The sequence below is a fragment of the Pangasianodon hypophthalmus genome, chromosome 14, assembly GCF_027358585.1.
Source record: "Pangasianodon hypophthalmus isolate fPanHyp1 chromosome 14, fPanHyp1.pri, whole genome shotgun sequence".
NCBI classification, from domain to species: domain Eukaryota; kingdom Metazoa; phylum Chordata; class Actinopteri; order Siluriformes; family Pangasiidae; genus Pangasianodon; species Pangasianodon hypophthalmus.
This window is the reverse complement of record NC_069723.1, coordinates 15,125,201-15,144,267: the sequence shown is the minus strand read 5'-3', so window position 1 is coordinate 15,144,267 and position 19,067 is coordinate 15,125,201. Positions and strand designations below refer to the sequence as shown.

Here is a 19,067-nt window from a genome sequence, read left to right as displayed (position 1 = left end):
AAAGACACCTGGACACGCTTTGGTGGATCCACACACATCTGGAGGGGAGTGTGCTCTGTAAGACACTGTTAATGGATCACGCACTTATAAAACAAGTGACACACTCTTACACACACACGAGTCCTGTTTCTAATGAGAGTATGTGTAAGTATTGTGCATGTAGATGTGTGTATGTGTTTCTCAGAGGAGACATCCTGCAGTCTAGCTGTATGTGCACACACAGATAACACAGATATTCTGAGAGCGGGGTCTTTCTCTGCACGCACAGTGGCTCATGTAGCCATGCAGACTTCTCTCTTTACAAACCACATGGAGGTCTGCTGAAAACTAAAGCAAGAAAGTAAGAAAAAAAAACAAAAACAAACCTAATCTGAATTTCAAGATAATTCAAAACAAATATAGATGTTTGGTTTTAACCAACCTAAAATATTTCAAATGTATAGATTCAATTGTCTTTAATTTTTTTTTTTTAAATTAATAAATCATTTTTTAAAAACTTCAAATTAAATTAAATTATCTATCTACCTATTTATCTATCTATCTATCTATTGCTTCCATACTCCTCCATGCACTAACATGGGAATGGGCGGGGTTATAAATTGTATTGCAGCCAGCCACTAGAGGGCCTCAGACATTATTATATAGACATAAATATAAAGGTCTGAATCCACTGTTCTGAGGCTCATTTTAAGAGCTGAAAGACAATTAAACCTGCAGCATGAATATCTAGTCTCACAGCCTGCAGTCTTCAGATGAAAATGTGTTGTGTGCGTGCGCGCGCGTGTGTCAGGATGTGTGTGCGTGTGCGCGCGCGCGCGTGTGTCAGTATGTGTGTGCGTGCGTGCGTGTGTGTGTGTGTGTGTGTGCAGCTCAGTATCGCCACAGCGCGGGCTTTTCAGTGTCTTGGTGTTCACACACTCAACAGCGAAGAGACCAAACTACAGCGAACCGCATCAGTCAGCCAAACCCTCCTCTTCCTCCTCCTCTCCTCTCCTCCTTCTCCTCTCCTCCTCTCCTCAGGGTTCTCACACACAGTATCAGTGTGTGCTCCTGCAGCTGTGTTTAAGTGCAGAGCTGCTGGGATGGAAACGTGACTCCGGTGGTGTGAAGCTGGGAAAGTTTCTTGCCTTTTTATCCAGAGTTACTTGGACACACCGGAGCGCAGCTGGACAGATCGGAGCCACTCAGAGGATGGAGGTATAGTTACTTTATTCTTCTTTCTGTGATATTCTTTCTTTCTATGCTTTGATATTACATTACTGATGGCGATGAACTGAACAGAGTTTACAGTAACTGAGACATGACATTTCAGCGCTCACACTAAACCACATGACTTCACTGTGTAAACTGGAATCTCAAAGTTTCTTGAAAGACGAATTGAAATGTTTTCTTGAGAGCAAAAGGGAAGGAAACTTCACTTGAATGCCCTGACTTCTGAAAGTAAAGAGGACTGACTGGCAGTGACACACATTTGGCAACAGATTTCTGAGGTATGACTGAATCATGAAGTGAACTTGTAATAGAAACTCTAATGCAGTCATAATTACTGCAAAGATCCTCATATAAAAAGACTAAAAAAATGTATATGACTCATTACAACCAATGAGAGGACTTTTAAAGAAGCTGTTGCAAATCAATGTTCTGCAAATCAAAAACTTCCTCAACTAGAAATGTTAATTGTGGTCAGGTATTTTGTTCTCTTTATGGAAAGAGATAAATAGAGATAAATAGCTGGGGGTCTTTTTTTTTTTTTTTGATAAACATTGTCACAAGTCAGTCTATTAATAATGTCAACTTGGACCTGTGTTTTGTCAGTGGAAAGTTGAGGACTAAAACCCCTTTGGCTCTAATAAACCCCCAGAATATTATTGTACATATTTAAATAATTAGCCTAGTATTTGATTATTTTCATAAAATAAATCTGTGCTCGGGGGTCTGTGGATATTTATTTATTTTACAGTTAAAGGGATCCCTGGCTGTGAAATTTTGAGAATGCCTTCTATAGAGTAATGAAGTCAATGCAGTGTTGCCATTATGTAGTAAACAAACAAGATATTCTGTAAATGAAACCTTGTCCTAGACAGACATGATGCCACAGTGTATGAAGGCTGATCCTGAAATCCCCCACAACTCCCTACTGCTCAACCACCACCAGCACCACCACCATACCTCACATTAGCCTAGTGGAAGCATATACAAGAGAAGTGGTGATAAAAAGTGCTGATTCCTGCTGAATATGGGTAACAAGTGCAGAGTTTTTGCTTCTTGTCTCTGTCTGGGAACACTTCCTCGCATTGCACGTGTTGCTTGTTCTCTTGCTGCCCTAAAAAGTGGCTGATTGCATTTAACTGTCTTTGCTGATGTTGGCAAAACGGATACAAAAGAAAATGTGTGATTCTCAGCTGAAATGTCCGCAGGCTAAGAACAAATGGGAAACGAGAAAGAGAGAAGAATGGTGAATAGAAGAGAAATGGAAAGCTTGTGGAGTCAGGAGGGAAAATTCACATCCTCTGGCCACTTGCTATTCCACTGAAAGCTTTGGGAGTCCTCTGTGTATCATGAGTGTGTGTATATTATGTGTGCATGTGTGGGTGGGTTGGGTGTGTACTTGGTCCCATATATAGCTGGATAGAGTAAAACTAGGAACAGAGCGTAACTGCAGATGTGAGAGAATGGGCTGGATCTGTCAAGCATATAGGAATGAACATGTATTATTCATCTTAAGTGCAAAAACAAAACTAACATGACTGCTGCCAGCATGCAGTACTATCAGTGGACCACTACAAGTAATCTAGTTATACACTGAGCTGAAAAAAAAGGTGAGGATTGAAGTTCAGCTGCTATTTTCAACCTGAACCATTAAGTGTACACTTATAATGGATTTGCCAGATGCACAGCCTAAGTATTTAAGACTAAACTATGCTGTAGGAAAGTGAAGGAAGTGGGTCTTAAGGTTTTTTTGTGTTCTTTGATTGAAAAAAGGAATGAGGGAAACCCATTTTTAATGTTGTCTGTAGGAAGTCCTGTGCCGTCTCACGCATTCAAGCGCTGTAGTCAGCGTATTAGGCACAATGCCATGTGATCAGAACACTTCTCCTTCTTTTAATTTAGTATCCATTAAATGTTAGATGATTTTTCTTTCACACAATTTTAGGTCTATCTATCTGTCTATCTCTCTCTCTCTCTCTCTCTCTCTCTCTCTATATATATATATATATATATATATATATATACACACACACATACTTATTTATATACATACATACACACACACACACACACACACACATATATATATATATATATATATATATATATATATATATATATATATATATATATATATATATATATATATATATACACACATATTTATATACATACATACACACACACACACACACACACATATATATATATATATATATATATATATATATATATAGAGAGAGAGAGAGAGAGAGCTGATTGGGTATAAAGTGTTCTGAACACACAAACATCTGTATAAAGATCTGCCCAGGATTGCTCAGCCAGCCATATGATGTTTAGTAATAGCTAATGATGGTTAAGCTTTGCTATATTTTAAGACTGCATTAGAAAAGCTACACATGGAGGATTCCCACCCAAAATTTTGCCAGGATGGCTAGCACTGTTAAGAGATGTGTTATATTTCACAGGAGTCAGAAAATAATGCATTAAATGTGTCTGGTTAAATCCCAGATTCTGTAAGATTTTACATGATTGCATTCTTCCAGTCACTATGCTTTTAATTTTATACAAGTATTGAGTAATACATACAAATTATAATAATTTATACACTATCAGTAAGAACATTTGTACACTGCTTATTCAAAGTAAATTTGAATTTGAGTTAGTCATCTGCATATAATTATTTATGTCCAAGACAACATGTTCTGACTTTCTCTTCTGTTTCAGTGTCACTGTGTCCATGATAGCCTGCTTCAGTGTCCAAGACACTGACTTCTCGAGTGATTTAATGAGGATTTTCAGGGCCACTCTGTCTGTGTCAGTGTGTCTAGGCCACATGCCTGGCATCTTCTCTTTATTAGCTTTTTATATTCCTGATTTTTTGACCATTGCCTCAATATTGCCTGCTAACAGCTACACATAGCTCTGACTGCTACTAATCTCATGTGAATCATATGATATGTACGATCCTCTACATCGTGGTTCTCAGACTGCAACCCTAACAGGATGCCCTCTTCAAACACGTAAAATTCAGCCCTTGGTAATGAGCCAATAAGTTAAATTAGGCGCATTTTGTTAGACAGAATGCTAAATACTGCAGTACTGTGGCTCTATAAGGCAGGAATCTGACACTCCTGCTGCTACATGCTTCATTAGATGTGTTGGGTGGCTTAGTTCCCTTGTCTGTCTTAATACAAATCAGTGCTTGCTAAACAGTTTAGCAGTTAGTGATCTCTACCATGTAGGAGCTTGAAAAGATGTGGTGATGTGCCACATGTAGTAATAATAATAATAATAATAATAACAATATGAAGAAGACAAAGAAAGATGGGACTTTTTTTAGCAGATTTAGTAGCCACCCATGAGATTTTAGGAGAAAGATGTTCTTATTCCAAGCTTTTACATCTTTAACATAGTCTTCCATTTTGCTCAGGTATACTACTGAATCTGGCTGAACTTATAAGAACTGTGTATCATCAGCAGAGAAATGAAAGCCAACATTATTTTTGTGAATTACATGTCCAAGGGAAAGATTAGAAAGCCTAAATCAAAACCTTGTGGTGTACCATATTGTATTTTTTAAGACTCTGATGAGTCTGAACAAACTGGCAATTGTCTGTCAAGTAGGATCTAAACCAGACAGGAACTTGTCTGTCTAAACAGAGTTCAATTTCCAGCCTGCTGATCAAAATATCAAGGTCAATAAAGTCAAAGTCTCAAGTTCAACAGTACCAAAAAGAAAACATAGCCACAATCGAACACAAGCAGGTCATTGACCACTTAAACTTGCTCTGATTTTGTGATGTGATGTCATGGAGGAAGTCACAAAATAATAACTGTTACTGAGAGCATATTGGGCAAAAATAAACATAGAACATAAGTGTTGGAAGTACAAATGCTAAAGTTTTATACTCTTGCAATTATAGGAGCTTTTTTGTAGATAAAGCCATGACTGTTCCACTTAAGACACCCAGAGCGTTTAACTCCAACAACAAACTAGTAAAAGGGTTAATGATCCATGAAGAATGACAACAGTTTGAGGAAGGACTGTTACTGCAGAAAATGCCTATTCTTATAAGAGCAGGAACTATTACATGGATAAATTGAGAAGCATTTTATAACCTCTCTTGAGGATCCTGAACGGAGGTGTCTTGAGAAAAACAAGGCATGACTTTATTTATCCACCAGCAGTACATTATCCTAGAATGGGGAAGTGGAGACATTAACCACTTGAAGCATAAGCAGCGAGAGGAAGCTTTCTGTCTTCTGACACTTGTAGGTTTCTGTATATGGAGTGTCGCTCTATGCACTCCCATATATTTGGAATGTGTATGAGTGCATGTCTGGACTGCTGGTGCTCAATCTCAACATGTCTTGATACGTTAGTAAGAAAAATCTGATGGCTATCTTTGCAGTTTATGATTGTTTGACATTTTAGGGAATTTGACAGGACTTGGCTTGACTTGGCTTGAACCCATATTTGGTAATGCTGAAGAGTATGGCATATGTGTAGGGCTTGATGTCTACTTTCAATTCTTGAAGACTTGTGTCATTATCATTAAAAACAAGATTGTTAGTATTTTTCTATTGGGGTGTAACACAATGACACTATCTATATCTGTATCTGTTTAGTGCTCCAAATATCCATAACTGTATTTGTCATGGCCAAAACCGGAACTAAACAAAATTAAATAGGAGGTCACCACTGTGTCCTGAGAAACACTGGAAAACACTGGAAAAACCCTGGATGTGGAAATGCCGGCACTGTCTCTGTCATGGTCTGTGAATTCTGGCTCTGGCAGTTCCTCAAACTCAGCTACATCACTCAAGTTTATAATTTGTCTCAACTGGGTCTTTTTAAATCCAACTTGCACAGTTATTATTTTTGTTTGTCCCAGCCCACAATATTTTCTAATGCTAATTGTAGTTTTTGTTTATCCCACAAGCTTCATATCTGGCCGCAACCTCATGCCCACATGAAAGTACATCTCATGTCCATGTGACTTCTCTGGAATCCCAGGCCTGATGCACAGTCTCAGCCTGATGCCCTGTGAAATGTTCTGGCAAGATTTCTTTAAGAAAATCCCCAAACGAATAGTGCACCTCCTATTCCAGTCTGTATTTGTACATTCCTTATCAGGTAAATTCACACCTCATCCTCGCACCTGCTGCAAGCATGTCAGGATATGTACAAAGCAAAATATAACCAGGAGCGAGGATGAGGTGTGAATTTACCTGATAAGGAATGTAGCAAGGTTACATTCTACTTAATTAAAGCAAGCTGGGAGAATTACAGAGTAAATCTTTATTCTTCTTTTCGCTCCTGAGCATTCACAGAGTTTGCAGATATTGTTCTGTACAGTGTCCTTTTGACTAACTGCTGTGAAAAAGGACAAAGTTTACTAAACTTGCTATAATTGTTCAACACAAATGGCCAAATGAAGGATTTAACTTGCAATTCCAGTGGAAAGTGATGTGATTTCAAATACACCAGGTTTCCTTGGAAACTTGGAGAAACAAAGGATATTTGCAAGTCTGCTGTAGCATTAACAAGACTTGGCTGCTGTTTTATATGGTCACTCCTGGCAGCCTGAACCCAGTGTTCTTCAGTTTAATCCAGCGCACTTAAATGAATGTAAACTTCACTCCACTCCACTCATATTCTACTGCAGTAAGACTGTTATTTCCATCACTTCTTCTTATTCATGTCTATATTTACCATTCTTCTCCTTCACTGCCTTTTCTCTCATGATTCATCACTTTTGTCTTACCTTCCCTAATCAGTACAAAGCATACATTAAATCACAGAATGACTAAAACATATCACAACTAGCCTTGGTGCTCATGTGAGCATTAGCTGAGTTGACTGGTGAGTGAGAGGTAACTCTTTCACCATTTCATGTTCATGCTTTTTGATTAGTTGTTAGTTATCTTTGTTGCATTTTTTTCTATTTTCATATTTTTTTTTACATTTTGTAATGTTTAAAAGTACTCCTAGACCAGTAATTATCACAGGTATCTTTAAAAACTGCAGTTTACAGTCTTGCCATACAGTGCATCTAACTAGGTTCTTTATTTCAAGCTTCTGTTTCAGTTTTATTTGCCCTGAAATCACACCCATCCCCACCGGAACAGAGCTGCTGATCTCTGCCCTTTTTTTTCTTAAAAGGCAACTCATAAGGCACATGTGTGTTGGCCTGGGAAAATCTTTCACATGTTGAAATTGTGACATTTTCTACTATATATAGTAGAAGTTTCCTGAACTGAAATATATTGCTCTTTTGCATGTAGCACAACCAGAAGCAGAGTCGGAGCAATTTTAAATCTGGCTACTCCCGAAAGCGGAAAGTTGCCCCTAAAATTGCACTTAAAGATTCTGATTGTGGCTCAGGAGCATCACAGACATTTTGAGAGATCGCATCTGATTACCAACGGAACTGATTAGGCTTTTGTCTGTTTTGCTTCAGCACATAGCTACCCAACAACCTGATCACATCATGATTTCAGAACCCAAAGTAGATAGCTCTGGCGGCATACTGGAAAAATTCTTCTCAGCCAGCAGGTCGTCTAGGCATACTGAAAATATTTTGGTTATTTACCTGTAATAATATTCACGTATTATTTACTATAGTATATACTGCATTTGGGCACAATTTTGCATCAGTGTCATGCATATTATACAGTTTTGAACATAGCTGTAGTTTTAACAGAGGGGCGCGGTTTGTCTTGTTCCACATCTTGAAAACAAGTGAGGAAAGTAATACCACATTACCGCACTTTGCATTGACACTGTTACAATGTAAGGCTGAAGTGTTGCATAGGTTAAGTCAGGACAAATGCACCTGCTAATTTCTTTGTGTTGTGACAGGTTGAAATCATCACTTTTTAAATATGATCTACAGCTCTTCCTGCTCACGCGTGGTTGTGTTCTTTTATCCTCATATCACTCGTTCACACACATCCTGTGTCGGAGATGATAAAAGGCAGAGATAAGAGGTGAATTGCAGCTGTTCTCTGATCAGACCTAAGTGGTTTGTCTCAGCTGATTGTTTGTGTCTGAGTGTCCCAGTGTGTGGGTTTTCCTAAAACTATTACATTAGAGGTTCTAGTTTTCAGACTTTCCTAAAAATGTTATAGTATACTATATCCTAAATATACTTTAAAATCCTTGAAATGTGCTGTACAGTCTTTTGCATGGTTGTGGCTGTTTAGTAAATTTGACTGTTGGGACATATTTTCTGGACATGGTTCACGTCAACGTCAACAAGAAACTAATGACCCAAGCCTTCTTGACTGCTTGGTAGTGTTTTTCTCAGGCCCAAAACCCCTAAAATAGATTTGGCTAGGTTTTCACTCCCACAGAGGACCCCTCTGGTCTTCCCAGAATCCTGTACACTTACAGTATATCCTATAGAATAGAGCACAATCTTACTCTTGGGTGGCTTACAAGTTTTGCCATACATGGTCTAGGTATGACTGTGCTCACTTGTGATAATAATTGAACTGCGTGTAAGTTGTTAGATAATGAGTGTGAATATAATCACATTTGGCAACAGCAGCAGTACTGAACTTGAGAGTTAGTGTGTTTAAAATGGGGATGTGAACTCTGATTGCTTGAGGCAGTAATTGTGTAAGTTATTTTTTGCAGCCTTTGTGTTTTTCTGAGACTGAAGGTCATTTCTGTAGACCAAGGAGCAAAGTTGTGGCTCCTGTCCAAATGTTTTATAGTAGAAACCATCAGCTTTGGTTAACCAACAAAAGCTTGAACATTCAATAAACACTCAACCCCATTGTCTTTTTGTGAGGTTTTTCGCTGTGAGCACTTAAGCATGGGGTTTTGTTTTTAAGAGACAGGAAGGAGTTAACAATCATGGGCTCCAAAATAATGAAACAAGGGTGGGTGGTCTCTGGGGGCTTCTGCTTATCATGGATGAAAAAAGGAACTGTAGGAATTTAGAGGGAAACAAATCAGAGGGAAAATGTCTCTCTTTCTGTGTGTGTGTATTAGTGTACTGTATTTAGGAAACATGTGCAGGATTTGAAGTGTGTGCATGTAGTTATCCCTTTTGGGTGGAGGGAAACAAGGTAGGTGAGATCACTGTGTTTGTGTGTGTGGAATAGGGAATGTGTGTATATCTGCCAGACTGAGTAAGAATGTTTGTGGGAGAAGTGTGTTAATATTTCCAAAGGGTTTGGCTCAGACAGGGCAGACACCCAAAGCTAGAGGCAATAAGGAGGATCTGTGTGTAAAGAGTGCTTTGTCCTGAATAGCTCTCAGAGCAAAAGAAATAATGTGATGAGAAAAATGGAAGCAAAGAAAAAGAGGCTCAGTGCCTGTGTCAATACCCATAACCTTAGGTGGTGATTCATTTTACTTAATAATATTACAAAACTATATTGAAAGAGGGAGAAAGCGATGGAAACTGCTATCTTTGTCAGTAATTCCCCAGGCAGTTAGCGTGATATTAGTCAGCTGTGTTAACGTTCTAGGAAACACACCCAACCTTCCTAGTCCCTCCGTCCCTACTGCCCCTCTGGGCTGATGTCACCATTTCCCTGCGCTACTTTTTCATGCACTTTTCATGTGAGCCCCGCTCCATTTTCCTGTTGTTGTGAAAGTGGGAAATGTGATCAGCCTCATAAAACAAGCGCTGTCTGAGTCTGAAGGTAATTCTTGGATCATGGTTTATGTAAAGTCTCAGAAAAATACAGAGGCGTGTAAAACTACTATTTGGGCGTATTCTCTCCCCTGCAGGCTTATAATTCTTGAGCTTGCTCTTTTGGTGGTCTGGGGATATTCTAGGATCTGTGGGAACCCTGTGTCAACAGTGAGAGTAAGCCATCGTGAGGTTTAAACTGCCTCAGAAATGCACGGGTCAGAGAACATCCAGCAGTAACAGTGCCTGCGCTCAGTAAATCTGTTAACAAAACAAAGAGGCCAGTGCATCAGTTCTCTAATTCATGAGGCACATTAGTAGGGTGTGTGGGAAAAGCACATAAATCAACACAGTTTAGCATATAAATCTAAAGAGTGTCATTGCTCAGTGATTGATCGTATCAGACTTTAAATACACCCAGGTCTACTATCAGGATGCGTTTATGAAACAGAACACTAACCTTGGGGTTAAGCTAAGGTAAATGAGTTCATATACAAAGCTATGTTCAGGGTCAACGCAAGATTACCTTAAGTACTATTTACATTGCTGACAACTTTTGTGGTACATTCCTTTGTTCTACAGCTTTGTCATAGTTATGAGACTTTGAACTTCAAGAAATACTCTGGTGTTTTTTTTTTTTTTTTTTTTTTTTTAATAACCTTTATCTAGCACATCTGTAATATGTGTGTAAGAATTTCAAGATGTTTCCCTGGACTTTGAAAGGAAAAGAGAACCTGTAAACTCATTTATAAACTCATTTATAAACTCATTTAACCATAAAACTCATTTATAATCCAAGGCTTAGGGCAGTTGTGGAATTCAATAAATATTTAAAATGATTCAAATACTATATGACTCATATTAAACACATATCAGGATTTAGAAATCATGACGGCAAGGATGTTAAATCTTATCAGCAAAAGACCAGTTTGCGGGTTTTTCAGGTTTTTCATTCCAAACAAAATTCAGGCTTAATGTAAGTGTTATCGGTGTGGCTCAAGCTTGGGAATGAAATTAGAGACCCCAGTCCTAAGGTTATGTGGTACAAAAATATGTCATCGACATAAATGCTTATTGACAAAGCTCAGGAGCTGCCCTTAGATTTCCATTATAAGAAGCTCACTTTTACTCAAGAATTTTCTGTTCTTTCTGCAGTACAATTAAACATGTCAAAGGTCATGTATGTGGCACACACACTACAAATGCTGTGGCTAGAGGTTAAGTTTAAAAACCCTGGAATATTCCTTTAACAGCAGAAACTTGTATGTATGCACGCATTCATGATACTAAGCATCACTCTTACCTTTTCAGGAGGCGTCTCCAGTCAAGTTATCGGTGGCTGAACTGGCTGGGAAGTTCAAAAGTCATCCACTGCTAATGCCAAAGAATGATGAGGTAATATTTCATTTAATTTAAGGAATAAAACAATTTGGTACGTGCTATTATTTCAAAAATGATAAACAACTGGGTGGAGTGATGCAGCCAGTTGTTTATCATTTCATCAGCCACAAAGCAGAGTTATTGTTACTTTATACTATTGTTATTGTTAATTACTGTTTATTAGTTTCCTATAACAGCACATCCTGAAGTGGTTTATTCCTCTTATACCACAGCAATTTGTCAACAATTACATTTCTTTAATTTATTAAAGAACAACACATTTACACTTTTTATCTGTTTATAGTTACATTTTATGTATGTTATGAAACAAAAAAGCGAGTTCCTGTTATGAGTTATGTTATAGCGGCTATAAACAGTTGTACCCTCACTTTCTTTTAAAGTTAGCAGCTTGTTACAGTTTTCTTTTAAATAACAACACTGTGTAAAATCCATCATATATTGTTCATTTGCATTCTGCATATGCTGTCTGATTTATAATGCAAGTCCATCTGTTACTGTCTCAGAGAAAACCTGTTCGAAAGAGCCCTCCATGTTCTTTGCAATTGCATGACCAGATGGATACTGAGAGTGAGAAGGAGGTGAGAATTTGACTAAGATACATCACTTCTGTGTGAACAGTCAGTGAATGTAACATTCAGCTTTATGTATAATCAAGAAGACTTTATTCGCACCTAAGCTAAGCTTAACAGCTTGTATCAGTGTACAGAAACAGCTGCACTTAACATATTGTTAGGTATAGTGTTTACATTAGCAAGTAATGGTGTTAAAGTGTTTCATTTATTTGGTGATATGTTCTGTATCTACACCTCTTTTTCTGTCAAAGAAACCGACTATTACACCTCAACCTCTCCCCAAGACCAAGCTGAAGAATTCTCCCCTGATTGAGAAACTGCAGGTAAACATCCTGTTAAGATGTCTTTCTCTCTGTATAGTAACTAATAATTAAATACAGTACTGATCATTTTTGTTCATTTTATATTGTTTTTAGTAAAAAAAAAAAAAAAAGTACATTATATTTTATTTTAATATTAAATACTAAATGACGCTGTGTGACAATGCAAGCTCTTTTTAAAAAAGTTTTACCTAGAGGCCCTGTTAGCTGTCTAAGTCTGAATCAGCAGTTCTGAGGAAGCACTTTACACAGGAAATGCTCCATCTTGCAGCTTCCTTCATCAGTACTTTCAGTATTTGTGACATACATGTAAACAGTTAGTGATTACTGAAAACTTTCAGCACAAACATGTCCTAATACACACTCATTTATTGCAAAATATACAGTACTGTTTCTGCCTGATGAAGTCAGTTCCTCTTAGGTGATCTCTGGCCCATGAACATCAGTATAGCTACATATAATTTTAGTAGTATTTGGGGATTAACAGCAGCTGTACATCCCCTTCACACTTGAAGAGATTTGCTATTCTCTTCACTTTATGCATCTCTGCTGCCCCATAGTGTTCAATAGTGGCATTTAAAGTTGTACTAGAAAAATCTATCTATCTATCTATCTATACCTATGCTCCAGATATTCACAGCTCTATCTATATTTGGATTTGTGAGGGAGAGTGGTCTAGACTGGAAGGTTTTTGTTGCTGTTGTTTTTTTTTAAATGTGAACCCTACCACTATGCCCCCAGAAACACTGGAAAATGCTGAAAAAAAAAACAAAACAACTCGAGCATGCTTGAACCCTCATCACATGAAAGTAAAATAATTTTTGTTGCTTCCAGAGGGATCTAGTGTCAAATATGCATTTTCTCACAAGCCATCTTAAAAAACAGAATTGTCTGCCTCCTGTTCGTCTCTGTATTTGTATTAATTTAGGAAACATTATCTGTTAAATCCAAATAATGTATTTATATCATATTGTGTGGTAGTTCTAGAGGATTTATAGTAGCATTTAGGGATTTATAGAGCTACAGCTCTGTCCCTGTAGCTTGGCTTGGCCCAGGCTTGCTTGCTAATCAGATCAGGTCTTAGCCATGTTGCCAGGCTGCTGAGTTGTCCTGCTCTCGACTTATCAGCCATGAGACAAAAGGGCTGCCACTTCTCTCTCTTTTTCTTCTCTCCTGTACAGGTAGGACGCATATGTAGTGCCATCTCTAATTTAAATAATACCTCTTCACTTTTCATTTGAAGGTTCTTTGTTGTTTTTGGATGATCTTTGCTTGATCCAGGTCATGTGATTTTTCTGTCTTCTATTACTACAATATTGTGAATGAGCACTTGAACTCAGTGTGTTTCCAGATATGTAAATAGTAGACAGATAGATAAATAAATAAGCTAGGCTTGTGGTGATAGTAATAATGAATATCCAGCCTTAATAATATCTCAACTTCCTTTCTCTGATTATGTTTGGGATGATTGTTTTCAAACACTCATTCTAAAAGATGAATGCAGATTAGATTAGGCTAGCTGATATAGCTCTAGTGACACAGCTGTTTGTATAAGTCTGTCTGCTCACTGCCCACTGATGCAGACTTGAACTAAACACATAATGAATTACTTTTCACATATTAATTCATACAATACATTAACATCATGCAGAATGAATGTGGTCCAATGTTACTTTTTTCTTGCCTCATGTAGGCCAATCCCATACTGTCAGCCGGTATACTGCTCACCTCGGCCAAAAGTCCAGAAGGGAAGCCACAGGCTGCACCATTCTGTCCCATCAGGCCCAGCAGTCCCACCCTGAGGCCCCCTCAGCAGCACGGTGCCAATGAGGTGCCCATCAGCTTTGAACAACCAGCTGAGGGCACCACACTGCCCAACTTCAACAAGGTCTGACTGCTTTACTCAGATCCAAAATGCTAAACACTGAACCATGCAAGGAGGGTTAGGGCCATTTTAAGGGACTTTATTGTTGAAAGTTTGACAGTTAAAAATTAAAGTAAATAGTGACCAGATATTAATTTTAATAATATATAATAATAAATATAATAATAAATAATATTTTAATAATAATAAATAATAATAATATAGTAATAATAATAATAATAATAATAATAATAGGCATATTTATTTTTATACACAATAATGAATGAATCATTAATTAACCTATCACCAATGAACTAACTATAAATCTATGAGAATTATTAAAACTATTATAAGTATATATTACTTACTTGTAAGCTTGAAAGCAAGAAGTTGTGTGTGTCATAAAATATGCAAACAAGATTTGATATCATGCACATGCAAACAAGGGCACATTAGCTGCAGAGGTTGAGCTGTTTTCAGAGCCTAAGCTTCATATAAGCTCAAAGTGGCTAGCAATGGATAATGAAAACTGTAATCCGTTTAACCCACTTCCTTCTCACATCATCACACCTCTCTATCAAGTGAGATTAGCATCTTAATAGTCAATGTTTTATGTGAAATGATTTATAAGATCATGAATAACTATGCTCTAGACATATAGGGAGCATGCAAAGCACAGTGTGGCTTCTATTACTTTAAATGTACAGTTTGTATATTTATGAAAAAACTCAGGTACACTTGGTGTGAGGTGGAAATACACTCAAGATGGGATGCTAGTCCATTGCAGGCCATCATGCACATGTACATTCACACCTAGAGGCAATTTATTGTAGACATTTCACCTACTCGCATGTTTTTTATGAGGTGGGAAGAAAGCAGAGAACCCTGTGGAAACCCACATAGACACAGGGAGAACATGTGACTCTCTACAGCCTGATCTCAGGATCTAGAGCTGTGATGCAGCACAGTGCCACCATTTTATCAATAATATAATATATACATTTCAAAGATAATGTACCTTAGAAGAACTGTGATTTAAAGTATTTCCATGTAATGGAATTGGCTAGTGTCTTCATCTGAGGCTTAGATTTTTCAGGCCTAGAAATGATCTCCACCGCCCAGCTAAGATAACAACTCGAGGCATACAGAGTTTCAACAGAGAGGGAATGTTAGAGGGAAGGGGAATATTTTTCCATTTTTTTTCATTGCAATTTTTATTCCCCTCATATGAAGCATATTGTCCTAGAAATTACAAATTGCTCCTAATACAGTCAGATTAATACACGCAGTTTTTTCTTATGCACACTCTTTAGAAATCCATTAAAATGCAACATCTCCTTCCAGATGAAGATACATCTTAACAGTGACTCATAAATGTGGTTCTTGTTTTATGTTGCTATACCAACAAAACACTGACATTGTTTTGCTTTTTTGTCTCCACAGAGTCGAGTCCGGCTGTCTTTCAAGCGGCGGCCACCCACTCGCCAGCACAGGAAGTCAGCAGGTGAAGAGGGGGTTCCAGACACACCTGAGGAAAACAAGTCTCCTTGTGATCTGCACAGTCCTGATAACACTCCTGACAAGAATGGCAATACTAAGGATGCACTGAAAGTTCCTCAGGAGGAGACACACGAGAACCAGGAAGACTCCACTCCTCCCATTACTGTAAAAGACACAAAGCAGCAGGAAGAACATGATGATGATGAGACCAAGGACAGTGAGGGGACTGAAGACACTGAAGAGGAGAACAAGGAAGAGGCAAGAGATGAAAAGGGCTCAGGAAATCCTGAGGCTTCAGAAGCTGTGGACAACCAAGAAGAAGAAAAGGCACTTGAGGAACATAGCACAGAGGACATGGAAGGATCAAACAAAGAAGAAGAAACTTCAGGAGAGTCTACTGAAGAGAACATGGATGCAGAGGTAATCATTTCACACTACTGGTACAAGAGCATTCTTTATAAGAGAATACAAAACTACACAGAGTTTAATGTAGATGAGCTGTCATAAGTCAACTCTGTTGAGTGCCTAAGCACTGTAACCAGTTATGCGAGACACCTAGTGTTGCGAGATATGAGATAGTACCACCTCCCTTATATATACAGTCTTTATCCTCATCTTCAAAATGTTTTACTTAGAAAGTTCTGAAAATCAGCAAAGGCCTTGTTTACATAGAAGGCTAAATCTAATTTGTTTCCTAAAACTAATTTTAGTCAATTGCAAATCCAGTTTGGTTAGTCAGCCTGTAGTCTGCATATCTCCAGTGGTTGTTATAGTAACGACACAAGCGTGCATACACTGAGTAGTGCTGGGTAGGAAAATGTTAACTAACTACTAACATGGCACTTTTACAGTGGGCAATGTTTTATGTAAAGATAATGTCCTGTCATGGATCTGAACATATTTGTCTTAGGCAACACCACACACTGAAGAAGGTGCTATCTGCTGTGTTCGATGTGTGTGGGGCCCTCTACTCACGTACTTTCCTGCTGTTTTCTTCTGTGGTTGTTGTTGCAAATTTATGTCAAGAAGCACCATGCCCCATAACACCACATGAAAAGATTTTTTTTTTAATTTCCTGCTCAAATCGGAAGAAAAAATCATATTTGAACTGCCATGCCTGAAAATCACAAATAAGAAGCAGTTTTATAAAACACCAAAGTAAGAAACCTTACCATCCTTCTTTATCTCATAGAATGAACCCAGTAGTGTTTTTAAGGAACCTCAAATGCATCATTTTAGACTGGATATTAGCTAATATTCATATGTGAGCATTAAAAAGTCCGTTTAAAAAGGAGCATATTTTTAAGAAAGGAGAAATATAGCTGGTTTTAAAAATCATAAAGAGATTGGAGAAGAAGAGGAGTGAAGACACTTGCTGTCAAAAACTCAGTTAAGCCACATAGCTTGTAAATTTGTGAGATTTATAATGAATTGCAATTTTTTTTTCAGGATCAAGATCAGGATCAAGCTTCTGGAGACTGAAATGGACAAACATAACTGTGAAAGGTGGAGAGTGCAATGGAGGACATCTACCAGAGGAAGAACACCGGCCAAATGCAGAGACTTGTAATTTTATAACGTTGGACCTGGATTTATGCTCTGATTTATGCTCTAAGCCTTCGTCTTAAAATCAGCAGTGTAGCCACTACCACAGCTGTTAACAAGCCTTGCATGGTTAACCATCTAACAGTGGCCTAGGAATATTGCAGTATTTTCAGAGTATGAGCAGAAAACAAAGCGTGTATTAAATTGGGGAGGATATAAACCTTTCCTGATCTTTTCTTCTTCTCTTTCTGGATCATGACACCAGTGTACACTTCAGAACCTCTCTCTGTCTATGAAATTGTGTAGCTTACAAATGTAGTCTTTAAACTGTCAATAGAATACAATGGCATCAGAGTGGTGCAGATACTGTTAAGGAGAATGATGTTACTAGCAGCTCTTACTAAACCTCAATTGCTATGCAAAGTATATAATGTGACAGAGCAATATTTTAACCTCTTTATGAGACTAAGCACCATTACCTATGCAAACAATCCTTCAGGAATACTTTTTTTAATTTTTATTTTAACATTGTTCCTTCTGATGAAAATCTGCTATATAAGACTGACTGTAGAGCTTAAAGCTTTAAAGCTTTTTTTTGGATTTGGTTTTATATACCTTGAGTTATTATTTCATGTTATTATTGATGACGCAATGGTGGCACAGTGGTTCGATAGTACCAAAAAGCTTCCATCTAGCAGCCTAAAGGGTTTCTCTTTCAGAAAAGGTTCAAGGTGAACCCCATTCTAAGGTTAATATTATTATATGTAAGGAATAACAGACGGCAGACCATGCTGTCATACAAAAATAATGCACACCTACTAACCTGTGACATTTGAGAATTCAACAGCACTGTGGTATAAATTAAATGAACAAATCCTTTACTTCTGAAACTGTTATTGCCACAAGGTGTTGAGTTTGAGTCCCAGAACAACCAGAAATCCAGCTCCATGATAGGATTGGATTTTACTTCACTTGTAAGTTGCTTGGGAGACAATTGTCTGCCAGATGAATACATGTAAATGGGTTAGTACATGTAAATTATTAGGCTGCCATGCTGCTCTTTAAAATGTGGGGTTAATGAATGCAATGAGGAACTGCTTCTTTAAAACTGTAGCACTCTGCAGTGTCCTCAAGGGGGCAGTCTAGCAAGGACTCATGCATACTTAACATGCTTGCCATTTAATGGAAGACAATTTAAAGTGACTGTAGATATGCTTGTAATTAATTGATATAACTCCATACCCAACACAATTAAACATACTTTTTGTCCAAATGTGATCAACTTGCAAAAGAATAATAATAAAATATGGTTATTTATGAGAGTTGACAAGGTTTTGTTTGATCTTCACAAAACCATTATCACATTGTAAAATTCACCACGGTTTAAATCAGTAAATTGGCTTTTTACTACCTCGAAACTCTCTCCACATGCTTCTCTAACCCACTCCTTCACTTCCTCTTGCTTTCCAGATAAACTCCCTTTAAGGAGGAATTATGAAAATGATCATGTTGCATAATCTTGAGCTCTTTCAAGGCAAGATTTGCGTCTTGACTTGAATGACATTAGTTATACTCTCAAATTCAGTTCATTACACTGGAGTTACCAAGCAGAAGCCACATCTGATAGTCTACTGAAAGCCAAGATCAACTGATTAAACAGGTGGAATCGGGTGTGGCTCCTGCTTCATTGGAATGAAAACCTGCACCCACGCTGGCCCTGTGTGGGTAAGACTGGACATTCCTGACTTCTCTGGCACTGGTCTGAATTCTATTCCTTACACCACCAGTCATCAATTCCAATCCTGGAGGGCCAGAGTCTAGCACAGATTGATGAGTTCCCTGCTCAAAGACACCTGTTTCAACACACCAGTTAATTACCCATTACAGGTGTGTTTGAGCAGGGATTCTAGCCTTCTAGGACTGGAATTGATGATCACTGTCTTCATACCCAACTGTCTACAGAGAGAGAAAGAAAGAGAAAGAAAGAGAAAGTTCATTT

General features: G+C 37.9%; 1 protein-coding gene across 1 annotated transcript; it reads left to right on the top strand.

The window, feature by feature from the left end:
• Positions 1-858: 858 nt before the first annotated feature.
• zgc:153184 (uncharacterized protein LOC751652 homolog) lies at positions 859-18,390 on the top strand. The gene is made up of 7 exons (XM_026935043.3): positions 859-1,197; positions 11,178-11,261; positions 11,771-11,845; positions 12,091-12,162; positions 13,853-14,047; positions 15,467-15,943; positions 16,973-18,390. Exons 1-7 carry the CDS (start codon positions 1,192-1,194, stop codon positions 17,003-17,005), a joined length of 942 nt encoding a protein of 313 aa, XP_026790844.2. The 5' UTR covers positions 859-1,191; the 3' UTR covers positions 17,006-18,390.
• The last annotated feature ends 677 nt before the right edge of the window (positions 18,391-19,067 follow it).

What these genes read in the sequence shown, in the direction of transcription:
- zgc:153184 (XM_026935043.3), top strand. An exon ending in CCCTGATTGAGAAACTGCAG is followed by an intron (nt 12,163 to 13,852) that starts GTAAACATCCTG and finishes TGCCTCATGTAG; the next exon opens with GCCAATCCCATACTGTCAGC. An exon ending in CACTGCCCAACTTCAACAAG is followed by an intron (nt 14,048 to 15,466) that starts GTCTGACTGCTT and finishes TTGTCTCCACAG; the next exon opens with AGTCGAGTCCGGCTGTCTTT.